This window comes from Dipodomys ordii, unplaced genomic scaffold, assembly GCF_000151885.1.
Source record: "Dipodomys ordii isolate 6190 unplaced genomic scaffold, Dord_2.0 Scaffold28, whole genome shotgun sequence".
NCBI classification, from domain to species: Eukaryota; Metazoa; Chordata; class Mammalia; order Rodentia; family Heteromyidae; genus Dipodomys; species Dipodomys ordii.
In genome coordinates, this window is record NW_012267244.1 from 8,944,669 (window position 1) to 8,961,313 (window position 16,645).

At 38.1% G+C, this 16,645-nt stretch overlaps 1 protein-coding gene across 1 annotated transcript in view; it reads right to left on the bottom strand.

Moving 5' to 3' along the window:
* The window catches only part of Rasgrf2 (Ras protein-specific guanine nucleotide-releasing factor 2), a 212,939-nt gene that overhangs the window by 59,348 nt on the left and 136,946 nt on the right, over window positions 1-16,645 (bottom strand). Inside the window, exons 15-16 of the mRNA XM_013015812.1 lie at window positions 13,880-14,008; window positions 10,813-10,902 (exon numbers count right to left, since the gene is read on the bottom strand). Of these exons, the coding sequence (XP_012871266.1) occupies window positions 10,813-10,902; window positions 13,880-14,008 (219 nt within the window). The remainder of the gene's footprint in view (window positions 1-10,812; window positions 10,903-13,879; window positions 14,009-16,645) is intronic.

Sequence of the window (16,645 nt, forward strand, 5' to 3'; positions counted from 1 at the left end):
TAATATTTGGGGGTATCTCAGAAAATCTTAGCTATATCAATCCACAACTCCAGCTGCAAGCAATTACAGCAAATCTTAGGTCAACCACTGGTGGCTCATGGCCAAATATGGCCCACAGAAGTATTTGTTTGGCCTAGACAGTGTCTATAAAGAGTACATATTCTCTTTTAGTGTTTAAAAGCAGATTTCTGGGTTTTCTTTAAAAACCAAGCAAGAAAAAAGAAAAGAATCCAGAGAAAACACACATGATAGTCCTTGTTCTGCATTCCTTAAAGGCAATGGCTAGCAGAGCTGAGTGTGCCTGTGTCCTATAAAAGCAGTGTCAGCTTCGAATACCCTACATAGGCTAGCTGGCCATAAATCTATTGAATGGATACAATCAAGCCTGATTAAACAATGAGAAACATAATCAATTTGCATTGTATCTTTGCAGAAGAGAAACCCAAGCAAATGGTTTGCACAGATTGCAAGAAAAAGAGCAGAAAGAAAATTTGGCCATGTAGCTTAGCCAGAGAACAGGGTGTCCAGGACACATCAGTAAAATAATTGTGTCTGCAAAGTCATTTGATTAGCAGAATATGTGCTCTTTGTGGTCAAGTGTGTCCTGTAGCATCTTTCTAGGAAGGGCTTGTAAAGGCTACCTGACATGAACATGCTCAGATGCTTTATAGATTCAAGATTGCCTTCACACCAGTGAAACATGCAGCTTTTCACTTACAGAATACTAACTCCAGACGGTATGTGGTATGTGACTGTGCATGTTTAAAATTAAGCCTTGTGGTCATCATTCATTTAAACATGGTTTATCAAAGCTCTTATTTTCCATTTACAATAGTGATGCTATTTTTATCTAAAATTACATGTTGAATATATCAATGTCTTATCACTAAAACCTTAGCTGTCTTAGATGAAATAATGAAAACAGTGTACTTACATATTTTGAAAGAAAATAAGCAAGGTATATTATGTGTGTGCATTACATAGAATAATAAAATATATTAGACATTATAAAAGCAAAAGTGAGGAAAGGAAACAAATTAGACTAATGAAGAAAGATAAAGATAATTAGAGCACAAAAGTACAAAATCATTTATGCATGTATAAAGTATCACAATGAAACTCTTTTTTACAATTAATATATACTAATTAGTTAAAAAGAGAAAACATAAAACATGTCCCAAACTAGAATACTCTCAGCAGGAAATAAATGAAGAAAAAGATATTCTGAATCTCTCAAGGAATGAATTAGTAAACAGGTAATTTTTTTTTTAAAAAAAGGAGTATTGTTGGGTGCTGGTGACTCACACCTGTAATCCTAGCAACTCAGGAGACTAAGATGATACAAGTTCAAAGCCAGCCATGTAAGAAAGTATGTGAGACTGTTATCTCCAATTAAGTACCAAAAAATGCCCTAAATGGAGCTGTGGCTCAAGTGGTAGAATACTAACCTTGAGTCACTCAGGTCCTGAGGTCAAGTCCCAGGACTAGCACCCTACCCCCCAAAAGGAAACCCATAAAACAAACAAATATAGTACTTGTAAATGACTCTGGGACTAAACAACAAACCCCTGAAAGAGTTTCCAATTCTGAACGCCGTAGAATACGTGTAGAAATAATGATGAAGGATTATTTTGCTGGATGGTTTGGGGAGCTGGTTATATATTTACATGAAAACATTTAATACTATAAAAAATAATAAGCCCCATCTATGATATCATCACTAGGTTATTCCAGTGCCCAACAGAACTTGAAAAAGAATGTAATTCTGTCATAGACTCAAGCCAGGAGGGATGGCCTGTATTTAGAGTCTACAATACTAAGGCAAAAAGATAGATTGAGCCCAGGAATTTAAGGCCGACTTGGATCACAATGCAAAACTCTACTTTAAAAAATACATAAAAATCTAAAAGTTAATACTGTTTCTAAGTTATACAGATTGAAAAAAAGCTGTCTCTGTTCACAGATATACTTAAAGAATCTATACAAATTAAACTTGGCTGAATTAACTATACAAATTAACTGACCTATAAAGTTTTCAGGAAACAAGACAAAACATAATAGATGATTACATTTCTATATATCAGTGACAAAGTACCTAAAATAATTTCAGAAAACAGATCTCAGAATAATGGAATTGAAAAGAGGTAAATACTTAAGAATAAATGTACCAAAACATGTAAAAATTTTTGTTGGAAAACATAAGACATTGCTGGGGGAAACATCTAAATAAATGAAGAAATATTTTAAATTAATGGAATGAAAGACTGAATCTGAATATCGGTAAAGTATGTGATTCTTCTGGCACTAGACCTGAATAATCAATAAATAACTGAAAAATAAAACTCACTAAATGTTTTGTTCAGTTTCAGCTTTAACCCATAAAAAATTTAGAATTTATCACACCCATGTTTGCCACAAGAAAAAGTTGGGCAGACTAAAAAATCAGAAACTGTCCTTGGACATGTCAAAAAGCTGCAACTGAGGGCAAAGTGCTAACTTGAAATCTAAAAAGACAAGTGCATCCTTTAGAGACTATGCTAAGAACTACTGCTTTGGAGCTGAAGTCATCTGAGCCATAAACTGGTAGTAAGGTATGAAAGGGTATTTTAATGACTGGCTAGAGACTGACTGTGGGGCAGAATGGGCTGGAGCAACTCTAAAGATCCTTAGATCCTTATGTCGAAAAATGAACTTTACAACTTTGGGGGGGGGTAGTATGGGAAGAGAGGGAAAGGGAAAACAAAGAGTAGGCAACAATGCTTGATAAGAACTGTACTCGTTATCTTGCCCATGTAATTGTAGCTCCTCTATATTGTATTTTCACAATAAAAAAAAATGTGTTCCATTAAAAAAAAAAAAGATCCTTAGGAAGGCCTCATACATTTGTGGGCATTACTTCCAGAAATCATCCTGGGGTTCTTTCGGTAAAGATTGGAGAAGGGTCATGTTGTGGATCTTGAAGGGAGAGAGGAAAATGATCATTGTCAAATGTGCCAGGTAACTTTTCTAGAACAAAAAATTACTGGACAAGGGAACAGATTAGTTCTGAACCTCAATTATCATGAAGAAAGACATTCCTCCCACTCTTGTCCATTCTAGACTTTGTGTCTAACCTATGGATAAAAATAAAATAGTCCAGAGTAGATAGAAATTCAAGGACATCAGTTTAGAATCTGTGGTCAAGGAAGTAGGAAGAAGCAAGAAAGGGAGCTATCTCTCTGAAGAAACATTTGTACAGATCACAGATAGGAGGAGCGAGTCAATTAAAACACTGGGATTTCCATTGGAGGATACAGAATGAGCATCCTTTCTAGTATTACAATGCATGCCAGCAGAGACCCAGTACAAAACCCAAAAGTTACAATGTTCTCTTTGGAGATGGAAACAGGAATGAGGAATTCCAAGCACCTCTTGGCTGAAGTACACATAGAATATAACCCAAGCTCTAGCAGATTAAACATAAATCCTCACAACTTATAATATACTTCGTTCAGTGTACTGCAGCTACCTTATAACTGTGTCATTCCAATTCTTTGTGTCATTCCAATTCTTTCTTTATAACATTGTATCATTTATTTCATTTACCTAATCATTACCATCATCCAATATATTGTTTACTACCATTACCTTAAATAGTTGTCATTTACGCCAACTAAAAATAAGAAAAAATAAAAGTATTTTCTTTCTTCTCTGGTGTCCTTCTTTCCCTTATAGTATAGATCCAAGTTTCTGTTCTATACCATTTTTTTTCTCTTCCTAAAGAAGTTCTCTCCACATTTCTTGTAAGGCAATTCTACCAGAAATGAATTCCTTCCGTTTTTATTTTCTTGAAGAAAATCTTTCTCTTTCACCCTCAACGGAAGATTTCACTGAACACAGATTTTTGCTTTGGTGAATGTTTTCTTTAAAGGGAATTGCTCATAGGCATCACATCCAGTCCACTTGCCTTCCTGTTTGGTTCTCTACTGAAAACACTTGGGTGCATAAAATAACACTACACCAGACACGTAGTTCAAAATTATAATCCTTGTTACTTGGGAAACAGAGATTGGAAGATCTTGGTTCAAGGTCTCCAAGTCATAAAAGTTGACAAGATGTAATAGTTCATGTACTGTACATATTTCATTCAATGACTGGATGCATTGGGTATACTTGTCATCCTCAGCAATATGGGCAGACACAAGTAGGTGATGCTACTTGAGGAGACACTACTTTGAAAATAACCAAGGCAAAAAGGTGTTAAGATGTGGTTCAAGTGGTAGAGCACCTGCCCTGAGTTCAATTTTGTCCCCCCACCAAGAAAAAAGGAAAAGAAAAAAGAACACTGCACTGTGGAATATATGTATGCCTATAGGGGTTGGTGAGGATTACACACAATCATTTTGGATAGGTAATTCACCTGTTAGACAAGTAATCACAAAATCTATCTGTATAAAAATCTATTATGGAGTTTGAAATAGAAAATTTACCCTTAACTGGCAGTAAAATGTTCAAGTATATGTATGTGCACTTGTACACATGCCCTTGTGCCAGCTCCTCCAGGAGTTCAGCACCTTTTTTGTTAGCATCACCGGGGTATGTTTCTCTGACTAATCAAGTAAAAATCTCTGGGTATCAGCTTTTATTAAAAAAAACTCGTCTAAGCCCCCTTGCTGAAACTCAGATCTACTATTGACTTCACAAGCCATGACTGTGTGTGTGTGTGTGTGTGAGTTTATGAATCATCTACCTTTTATGTACCAGTTAATCACTAATAAAAGATTCACTACCTCCCTAAGCAATTGTAACTGTGTCATTAATTTTCTTATAAGTGCATTCAACCATTCCTCTACTTTACTAATTTACTTTGACTCTCATAGAACTGTGAAGCATATAATCTTCTCAAAGATAATCAAGCGTTCCTTATAGTACCTCTGCTGCCATTATTTGTACTCTTATAATAATAACCCACCTTACATTTTTATATTTCAGTTTAGATCATTTCATAAACCCGATGGTTAATGCTGCAGTTCCAGGTTTATAGTGAGTGCCATAATGTGCCCTGATATATTTATTCATTTGATTTGCATTTCTATTCATATCATAACTGTATCCAAACTGCACCTGCAGGTTCCCTGTGTCAGCAACCATCTGAAATGCACACATCTTTGAGCAAATGCCTATAAATACATATCTACCAGTGCAGTGACACACACAAGAAATCCACAAAGTTGTACCAAAGAAAGAGAGGGCATATTTAACATTATGGGGAAAAAATCAGAATAGCCTATGAACATTATTCTGCTCTCCTCAACATTATCATCTAATATAATAAATATAGTTTGCCATCTCCACAGGAATCTGTATATTAACATCTTGTTGGCTGGTCATTGTTAACTTATGACATTTGCTACTTTTTTATTATATTAGGTAACTTTGAACTAATTTAAACAAAAGATGGCCAACAGCTTATTGATAATGATCCATATTCTCATCTCCATTTCACACCATACACTATTTCCTTAACTTGTGATGCCCACCATTGCCTGAATTGGAGTCTGTATTTGTTTTGTTTTACTATGAGGAACTAGCTGAGGCAATTAACTTATAATCAGAAAAGGTTTATTTAACACCTGGTACTAGAGGTTTTAGCTTAAGATTAAGCTGCTTCATTGGTTTGGGCCTCTAATGCAGGCATCAGATTGTAATGATAGAGCATGTGTGGCAAAGAAAATTGCATCCTTTGTGAGCCAGGAAGCAGAGAAAGAGACTGACTGGTGGGCTTTCACAATTCTTTGAAGGCAATCTCCCATGATCAAGAACCCTACACCCCGTAGGACTCCACATCCCAGTAGCACTACTCTGAGGACCCAGCCTTCAGCACTATCCACAAGCTATCAAAAAGAAAGACAGATGAGTCAAAAGAAAGACAGATGAATCAAAAGCAGGTTTACCAGGACACCCATGAAATTTAAGCTCCAGGACCTCTCAGTTCATCAGAGCCTGTTCCAAAGCCTGGGAGGTGCTCATATTCATATTCATATATGTAACTGCATATTCATATATGTAATTCAATATTCATACATGCAGTTTTATATTATTTTATTCAAGGTGAGGTTCCTTGCATTGTTTGCGAACCAGGGCCACAAAGTCTATATCTTTCTATAGATTCTATATCTTTCTATATAGGCCTACTACAATTTCCAGATCATCAATGGTACCTCTATTGGAAGAAAAAAAAATGCCTAGTTTGTGACAGGAAAGCAATTCTTGGTAACTGCACTGTGTGAAACTTTAGCAGTTTGGTTAGTGATTGCCTCCTGATTGGCAGCACATATTTAGGACCAGGAAATCTCAAAGACATTCTAATCATGAGTGCAAGGAAAAGTCTTTTGATAGACCAAGACTAAATCAATGAAGTGTAATCAGGAGCCCATCCATCACATGCTTCGCTAAGGAGTATAGGTAGCCAGAAAAGCAGGACTAAGCCTGGGAAATATTCAGAAGAAGCTACATGCTGACTTGTACAGACTGATATCACATCCCCAAGGTCAGTTGGGAAAATAAAACTCTTTACTCTAAAAAATAAAATGAAATAACAACAATATCCAATAACTTAGAACACCATTGTCCTATAAACATATAAGCAGATAAAAGTTTTTCTGATTTCTGCTCTGAATCTACTCTATTGTGGAAATGATTATCTATTTACTGGAATTCGTTGATTCATTCAGAAAATGTTTACCAATCATTTATTATTTGTACAAACCTATTCTGGTTATGGAATGCAGCATTACATAAATAGGAAAAAGTTCCTGCTCCTATAGAGTTTATATTGGAGAAATAGAAAATGAGAAAGATAAATTAGCAATAAATATTATGTCAAACAATGGTAAGTATCGAGGGGAAAGATAGAGAGCTTAATAATTGATAGATGACAAATGCTGCTGTTGCTGACAGATAGATAGATAGATAGATAGATAGATAGATAGATAGATAGATAGATAGATAGATAGATAGATAGAGATTAGATAGATAGATAGATAGATAGATAGATAGATAGATAGATAGTAGATAGATAGATAGATAGATAGATAGATAGATAGATAGATAGATAGATAGATAGATAGATAGATAGATAGATAGATAGATAGATAGATAGATAGATAGATAGCACTTAAATTAATGAAGAGGAACAAGATTTTTGTTCTCAAAATGGGAGAGGTAGCCATAGGGAAGCAAAGGAGGTATGATGTAGAAGAGAATGGCTCAGTTTTGGAGAGTGCAGACTCTATGTACTAAAATATAACAGTGAATAAAAAACAGGGAAAAAATACCCTCAGCCTTTCCCATTCTGTGCAGAATTAGACAGACTGAATTCCTGGCAGCAGAGCAGGTAATTCTGAGCAGATAAACAAATAAACAGAACTGCTGTCCACAAATACAACCAGTTTTCCTGACTTCAGGATCAGTCAGGAGCCTCCAGGCCAACTTCCTTGTAAACAAAATGTGCTGTCTATTTACTCTGCTGTGAAATTTGAAATTTCTTTTACTGCTATAAGAAAGGCTTCCAAGGTACGGTTAAAGATAAATAGTTTATCATGCAAATGTCTAAGTGTATGTTTGAGCATGCACTCCAGATAGTGCCAGTTACAACCCAGGTGGCCAGACTCCTGTGTATATGATATAAGAGGGCTGGAGAATATGAAAACAGGAGAAACCTTCAGAAGAGCCTAAACCATGGAAACCCATTCTGCAGTTCCCTTAGTTTGACCAGAAAGTTCCATACTTCTTACAATGGATCAAGATGTAACAGAGGTGAGCCACGATGTGTGTCAAGCCAACAAAGAGCAAGCCTACAGAGGTGCCAAAGGCATCAGAGTTTACTTTACACAAGCTTTCTTCTTGCTTGCCTTTGCAACCCACCAGGTTCTAGGGTGAATTCAAGTCAGCAATTGATCCAGAGAACAAATGAAAAGAGTGTTTGGGGAGTTCACTGCTATGTCGCACTCTCTTCCTTGGAATACCTGTCAGGCATCTCGTTCTAGCTCTCTCCTAGGCAATGCCACGCTCACCCTGAGCAGTCACAAAGGGCAAGTCATATTCCCAGCGCTTCCCTTTTTGTCCATTTCTTGGAGTTTATTTCGATAAACATCATTTTTAATAAGTTTTTTTTTATTGTGAGAATACTGTACAGAAGAGGGGTTACAGTTACATGGGCAAGGTAATGAGTGCATTTCTTATCAAGCATTGTTGTCTCCTCCTTTGTTTTTCCCCTACCATCCCTTCCCTCCTATCTCTACAGTTACACTCCACTCCCCCCCCCACCTCCACCTAAATCGATATAGGGTCTTGTACATCCCATTGTTGTAATGGGTCAACCTGTATCCCTGTTTAAACAATTTGCAAAATGAACCCTAAGATAAGGATACAAGTGTTTTTTTTCTTGCTGTTGCTTCTAATGTATTTATAAGGTACCATATGATTTTTTGTTGTCTTGTATGTCCCTCCCCCATGGTAAAACCCCTGTTTTCACTATTTGATGTTGGCATAATCTGGGGAGGGGAAGCGAAAAAACAAATTGTTTAAATAGGAATACAGGATGACCCATTGAAACAATGAGACGTAGCACTTCCCTTTTTATGCTCTGATTCTGCTTTCCTCAGTGACCATTCAAATAGAGCTGTTCTGCCTCTTTCTCCCAGGCAGATGGAATCCCTCTTGGTGCAGTTCTTCTGAGTAGATAAATACACTGGTCCTTACTCTTTTCATAGAATCTCATCCATGGGCAACTCACTACCTTCCCAGCAGGGCCATGGTCATTGTCAAGTTCAATTCCTTACTAGCTTTACTTCTAAATCGAGTTACATGGTTCCAGACAGTGTGATAAACACCACCATTGTAGTGATAGCTGTCTGTTCACCAGGAATTCCTGATGCCCTGCACTGAGCCATGCCAGCTGAGTTCCTTTAGCAAGTTCAGGCAGCTCCCTCCTTCAGACAGCCTGGCCAGCTGCCTCATTGGAAAGCATCTACCTAAGATCATTCCATCAGAGAAGAAAGACCAAATACAGCAGAAGTAACAGGTGTTCCCAAAGTGAAGACTTAGTTGTTTTTGCTGCTTTTTCTTTTAAGTACTAACATGCTTGGACAAGCCAAAAATCAAAGTGCATCTTCACCACCATCTCATGTAAAAGAGATGCTTTCTTATTTAGGCTCCAACAACTGGGGAAATAGGCTTATCATGTGTTAATTTTTTAACTACTTTTCCTCACAAACACTACCTAAATTAGAAAACCTTGTAACCATGAATTTACATTTCCAAATATACTTTTTTCTCCAAAGGCAAGACCAGGAAGACAGGAAAAGTTATTTTAAAACCACAATTGATGATTAAATTTGCCAAAAACATAGTAAAGGATCCCTTCCTTTTCAATGCAGATGTTTATTCCTAGAGAAGGCAATGATACATGAAGCCAACTGGATTTACAAGATAAGGACACTTCAGATGGCCCTATATTGTGCTGACAGAAAGCTAGGGGAGGATTTGAAGAATATTTGGGACAAAGAACACCCATAAAAAAGTATTGTGGCAAAACAGTTAAGTAGAATATGATAACTTTACAAGTTTTCCACCTAGATAACTAAAATAATAAAATGAATATGCAAGAATATGCTCATTGTGAAAAACCTCCCTTCCCCAATTTAGAAGCCACATAAGAGTATCTACTAGTATTTTGTAAGTAAAAGTTCATAGATCTTAGAAAAGGACTCCTTTGTGGTAAGCGACAATAGCTACTGAACAAGACACGGCTTCTCATGGTTTTACACAGCATGACTGGAAGCCATCATTTAGAAGCAGACACGGCAACAGATCTACTGAACCCAATTACAGATTTGTTTCAACATAATGTGTTCCCTTGCCTCTGAGAGAAGAGGACAGAGACAATGAACATAATTTCCACCTATTAAAGCACTCTGCTTTTATGTTAAGCACTTCTTTCTACTGAATGTGGACTGTCAGTAACTCAGAAGGAATTATGGAGCTAGTGGAAATGAAGAGAGAAGCAGCCGGAACAAAGGCTGCCCACCCCACACCCTCCCTTGCACATGCTTTCAGCTCTCGTCTCAATTAAAATGGAAACATGTTCTTAGCCAGTTGACTGACAAGGCTGAAGAACACCATAAACCACACAGGAGAAGTAACCTGATACAGATACAGAATTTCACAGAAGTAGAACCCATAGACTATTTGTGTGACTCACCATCGAGGATGCTCATACATCGAGGATACACATACATTTTTTTGTATGTATATGTTTATAAGATACAATTTGATATTTTCAGAGATGCATCCATTGTAGAATGATTGGCCAAAGTGACAACCCATCTATCACACATCTTTTGTGTGGGGAGAACATTTGCAATCTACGTCTCTCAGCAGTTTTCAACCACAGAATACACTATTAACTCTCATCACTGTACTGTACAACAGATCTCCAGAACATAGTCTTCTTGTCTGAGACTTTTCATCATCCCAGCTCCCAGTAACTACTGCTCTACCCTCTACTTGTATGCATTCAACTTTTTGAGTTTACACATATAGTTGAGATCCAGCAGTATTTATCTATGTTGTCTGATTTCATTTAACATAATGTCATCAAGGTTTGTTCATGATGTTGCAAAAGACAGAACTTCTGAAGGTGCTTATTTGAAAGAGAGGTAGACACATTGATTCAGAAAGGAGCGAGGAAGCTCCAAAAATCATCAGACCCTGGCAGTCAGGAGTCAGTGGTGTAGGACAGTTGGCCCGTATGTCTCCTGGTGGACTTACCTGGTGGACTCCCGTGTCCTGCTGCAGCTGTGGCAATGGCAAAAGCAGAAGCTGGTGAGACAGAGCAGTGGGCATTGTCGGCTACCTGGCCTGGTTAGCGAAAGAGAAGGGAAGTAGAATGGTGAGGCACACAGATGCACTCCATAATAAAATTCTCATTTCAGTTTCTACATTGGCTTTGGATGAAAAGTTTGGCTATACACCCTGTTAATAGGCAAACATGTCCCCACAAAAACTTGTATGTAAATACTCATGGCAGCATTATTCACTAAAGCCTAAAAGAGAAAAACATGTCCCCACAAAAACTTGTATATGGATATTTATAGCACCGTTATTCACTTTAGTCAAAAGATAGAAACATCACTTCCTATCAACTGATAAACAAAAAAAAGACAAACAAAATAGACAAACACAAAAAGAGAGAGAATAATGTTCACCCAAACAAGGATTGAAGTTCTGGGTTCTATAAGACAGAAGCCAATCCTAATAGGTGCCATATTTCATGGCTTCCTTTACATTCAATGTCCAAAATAGGTGAGTTCATTTAGAAACTAGGTTCATGGTTGCCAGGACTCAAGGAAAATAAGAATGAGGCATCTATGCATTTAGGTAAAGAATTTTAGGGGGAAGAGATTAGAATTAAACAGAGTTAAGGCTGCCTGGCCTTGTGACTATGTAAAATATACTAAGCTGCATACTTTAAAAGGCAGATTTTATAAAAGCCAGTACCAAGGGCTTATGTCTGTAATTCTAGTTACTCAGATAATTGGGGCTTAAAAGAAACCTAGGCAGAAAAGCCCATGAGAATCCATGTCCAGAATAACCAAGAAAAATCTTGTCTAGAGGTATGGTTAAAGTGGTATAGAATCAGCAAGTGAGCAAGTCAAGGGAGATGATGAGGGCCTGAGTTCACACCCCAGAGGCAGAAAAAGAAAGGAAAGGAGAAGGAGAATCTTATGGCATGTGAATTGTTTCTCAATATCAATATTTTGTAAAAGATTCTACATCATGTTACAATAGAATTTCCTTTTTCTCAGGGCTGGGAAGGTGGCTCAGTGGTAGAGCGCTTGCCTTGCATGCCTGAGGCCCTGGGTTCAATTCCTCAGCACCATATAAGCAAAAAGAAAAAAGCTGGAAGTGGCACTGTGGCTCAAGTGGTAGAGTGCTAGCCTTGAGCTGAAGAGCTGAGGGACAGCACCCAGGCCCAGAGTTCAGGCCCCATAACCGGACCCCCCCCAAAAAAAAGAATTTCCTTTTTCTCAAGCATCTTTAGGGTGTCTCTCAGTAGTATAACACTTGCCAAAAGACCTTGGTTTGGATTTCCAGTACAAAAAAAATGAGACAATAAAAAGGCTTACCTTCTACATGGCCCTTCTAAAATCAAAAGGTACAACAAGCACCCTTGGCAGTCCCTTTCATTCAGAGAATGCTTTGCATACAATATTTGGAAATGCTGGTGCTAGTGTCAGTGCCCCTGCCCCTCAGGCTCTCAGTAAAACAGTGTGCCATAGTTCTGACCTAAGGGGGTTTTATTAGTTTGCTACCAAAATTATCGTCTTTAAGTAATAAATAAGTAAACAAACAAGAAAAAAGTAAATAATAATAATAATAAACAAGCAAAAAAAGCTATTCCAGTATGAAAGCAGGTGATAAGCAGACAGATAAATGGGCAAAATATTGGCTAAGCAGTGAGAAAAAATAATATTGTGTCTTTTCTCAGATCTTCCATTTCATCACTGACTCCAACCTCCTTCCTATGTTCCTATGTCTATATGAATTCGTCACTTGAAGAAAGATACAAAGGACTTTGTTAACCTGCAAATGAGCACTTCCAAATAATCCTTATAAAACTAAAATCTTTATGTGCAAGTCTAAACATGAAAAGAGAATCTAAGATAGGGCTCTAGTAATAGTAAAAAACAAAACAAAACAAGTAAATACATAAAAGGCAGAATGTCTCCATTGCCTTTTTCCCCTAAGCTCTTCTAGGAGGCAATGAACTCAAGAGGGTCCAGTGTGACAATAGTCAAATGTCTAAGCCCTGTGCTGACATAGGCTCTATTTGGCTAATTCCCTAGTAGTCTTATGGTTAGCCAGGAAAGCCAAGCTTGTCACCTTCCTTTACGAGAACCAGCCAAACGGCAGGGTGCTCCACAACTGAGCAGGTACTTGAAATCCCTGAAGGTTGGTATCTACCAAGATGAACACTGATAATGGCCTAACCCAGACTCTTCTAGCTGCTTTCAGAGCCAAGGGCAAATGCTAACAGCCTCTTTGGAGTGGCTGGGACACAAATGATAAGACAATTTGGAGTTGTGCACTTTATATCTGTTGACAAAATGCTCTACTTAAAGCATAAATATGAGAGTCAAAATGCCTTCACTTGGGTTACTTGGGGTGAAACTCATTTCATAACTGCAGAACTTTCTTTTCTGACTTGAAATAATTGTCTTGAGGAGAAAAAAATGTCTCAAAACCACCATGATTTGGATAAATTTATTAAAACATAAGGATAGAAAACGGGAAGATAAAACTGATTGTGTTTTCATGTGTTGTATCTCAAGACAATTTGTGAAATCATTCTCCCCAATTTTTATGACCACATATCAAGAAAATATATCAGTGTCTTCCACTAGCAGTAATGATAGGCTCTCAGGCTATTTGGATTTTATTTTAGATTTTTTTTTTTTAGAAAGCATTACAAATAAGTACCCTCCACCCATCTGTGGTGTCTGGGTGAGCCTAATCATGAAGAGCTCACTGGGACTCTTAAGGCTCTAGAATCTGGCAACATTTAGGTTAAGTCAGCATTGAGATTCTTTCACTAATGAACTAGGACAGGCTCTTACTCAATGTTCTTTTGCACCAAATGTAATGCAAAGATCAAACATCAGTCCAGCTGATGAGATATTCATTTATTCTCTCATCATTTGTTTTTCCACTCCTTGGTCTTATGTAATGCTATTTGCTTCCAATTAATTTTTACAACTGGGGAGTAAACAGTAAAACAAAGATGTTGAAGCTAGTAATCACTCTTCTCTTTCTGAATTATTTTCTGATTTCTCACCTCCAGGCTGGCGGTAGCGGAGGTGCCGGGGAGTTGAGGGAGATCGGCAAGGTGAGTGTTCAGTGGCTTCTGTTGCTGGGGAGCCTTCCACTCCTGCTCGATCTGATGGTGCGGACTCCAGCACTGTGGCTGGAAAACAGCAGGGATGTTAGCCATCAGCCTCAAATCCAAGAGTTCCTCGTCAGTCTCATGCCCAGCAATGGAAGTTGTTAAGGATAAGCATGTCAGTAGTCTACATGTTTAAGGATCTTTAATATGATAACAAGTCCTATCTCAGCAGAATACTAATGAGACTAACCCTACATATGATCTTCTCCATCTATGACTGGAATCTGTTGACGTCATTGAGCCTGGCTGATCTTGGATGACCTTGGCTTGCTCCTTCTGTCCACTACAACAGCATGTGTTAAATGAACAGGGGCTATGCAGTGATCTCCTGCCTCAAGAATTCTTTGACTTTCTCAGAGTCTCAAAAGAGGACTTTTCTCAGGTTACCAGTGACATTGAGATCAAGGTGAAGACTTTGCTACTGCTCTGCTTGGGCTTTCCCCTTAGGGCAAGCAACATTTTAATCTGTTAATGTACCCCTATGTCAGGAAGCTTGGGGAGCTCTTCAGGATCTGATCTCTTCAGGTCAGCTGCACTGACCAAAATGGAAGCACTAATCATATTTATATTAGCCCTAGATAACGATGCCCTAGGATATTAGGACATCATTATCTGATTTATATTGACTATAGTTAAAGTTATTTCAGTTCACTACTTGTACTAGCCACATTTCAATGCTCAGTGTCCCCTGTTAGGGACTATAGCATGGGACAGCTCAGGCATAGAGCATTTCCACCCCCTCATCAAGTAACTCTGAGCTCCAACTACAGATAACAAGAAGCACAAGGAAATTTGTTTTCAGGAATTGTCGAGTGGGTTCAACAAGAGCCCTGCTGCTGTTGCTAATCTCTGAAGAACAAAAGAACATCTTTCTGGGATCATCCATCTAGGCTGCTGTTTATCTAGGCCACTGGTTTATTCATCAAGTCAAAGTGTAAGTTGGTGTATGCCTCTTGAAAGAAAAATATTATTAAAAATTAACAAATACTCAATTAAAAAGCTAATTTTACACGAGTTTTACATTACCTTGGTCAGCTGAACAACTTCCCTTTTCATCCATTCAAAATTTTAGTCAACAAAGTTTACGAAGTCCATAATGACTTCATAAAAAACCATTTTTACACTTGCATGTTATTGGCTGCCTTAGAAATATGACTACAATTTCAATCTTCTGAGACTCAAAAGGGCTAGGGAAGGAAAATGGTTAGAATCTTTCCTTGAATGACATAATTACAGTAAAACTGGCAGTGATGCAAGATGCAGACAAAAAAATCAGTGCTTAGCTGTTTGTTTTATTATTTTCTAAATAGCTCCTTCAAAAATCTGTAATGGAAGGCATCTGCTCTATAAGAGCAAACTGAATATCAAATGCATGTCCTTCATCTGATTCAACCATTCATTCATTCATACATCTGAGTCAAAAGAGAAAATCTTTAGTCAGCAACATGGTAAGCTCCCAAACCTTTCCCAATGAGAAAACTGGACAGGACTTTAATGTCCCCAGTGAGCAGGGAAGCAAAGAATTATAGGCAAGCTACCAGGCACCTACAGGGAGAAGAAAGCATGCCAACATGGTGAAGTGGAGGTGGTATTTCCTTCTGGTGTGTTCTCTTTCAATCAAGCCCTATGCAAACAGCTTTGCTGGCAGGACGAGTGGGCAGATGTGGGCACAAAACAAATGCTAAAATCGGGAGCATTTTCAGCCCACAGGCAGGCAATTTTCAAACTAAGAACACAGAAACAGATACTGGTGCTGTGGGCTGTGCAGACACAGTTAGGCAGCTAAGGTGTGCAGCCATGAACATTGATGGACTCAGGGCTCCAGTAAAGCAAGTGGTCCTTAAGTTCTTTCTCGTTTGCCACTGGCTTGGTTTTCAATGAAAACCTGTCACTGTGGGGAAACTGAGTCAGGCGATCATGTTTTGTAAAAACACTTGGAATAGAAAAAGGTAGGAACTGCCTGGTCTTGGGAAGGGACGCTACTGTTGGGAGAGCCGGAGCAAATCTGGAGACTAGGTTGAGAGGACATTCAGTTGTATAATATTTCCCCCTTTAAAAAATCAATTGTGAAGCTCACACAATGAGGGATGTTTCCTATTTCTCACCTTCCCTTCACTCCACTTGAATTTCTCCTGCCAGAAAAACTTGCTAAACTGGCATTTATCATTACAGTGACAGTAAAACTGAACAAAGGTCATTAGCACTTTTCAAAGAGCATGCTCTGATACTGGCTATGTGAAGAGCAGACACACAGAGAGAGAGAGAGAGAGAGAGAGAGAGAAGTGGGGAGGAAGGGAGGGAGAGAGAGAGAGAAAGAGAGACCTTTGGCCTTGGTATGGATGTCATGAACAAAACTGATATCATACAAGCAGATTGGGTGCGGTGGTGTCCCGAAGTGAAAAGCAGAAAATGCATAAACTCTTGGCATAAGAGTCTTATTCAAGTTTGCCAACTGTTTTAACTGCTAATATTATGCAAAGCATGCGCAAACATCATTTAAATTAAAGACAGATCAGCATCTCCTTGTTCTCTGCCAACTTGAATTTTGAAGACTATATAGTATGGTTAACAGAACAGCACTGTTGACCTCCACAGACACTACATGCACACACGGAAGTATATACATACATACATGCATACACTAGCACACTGACCTTT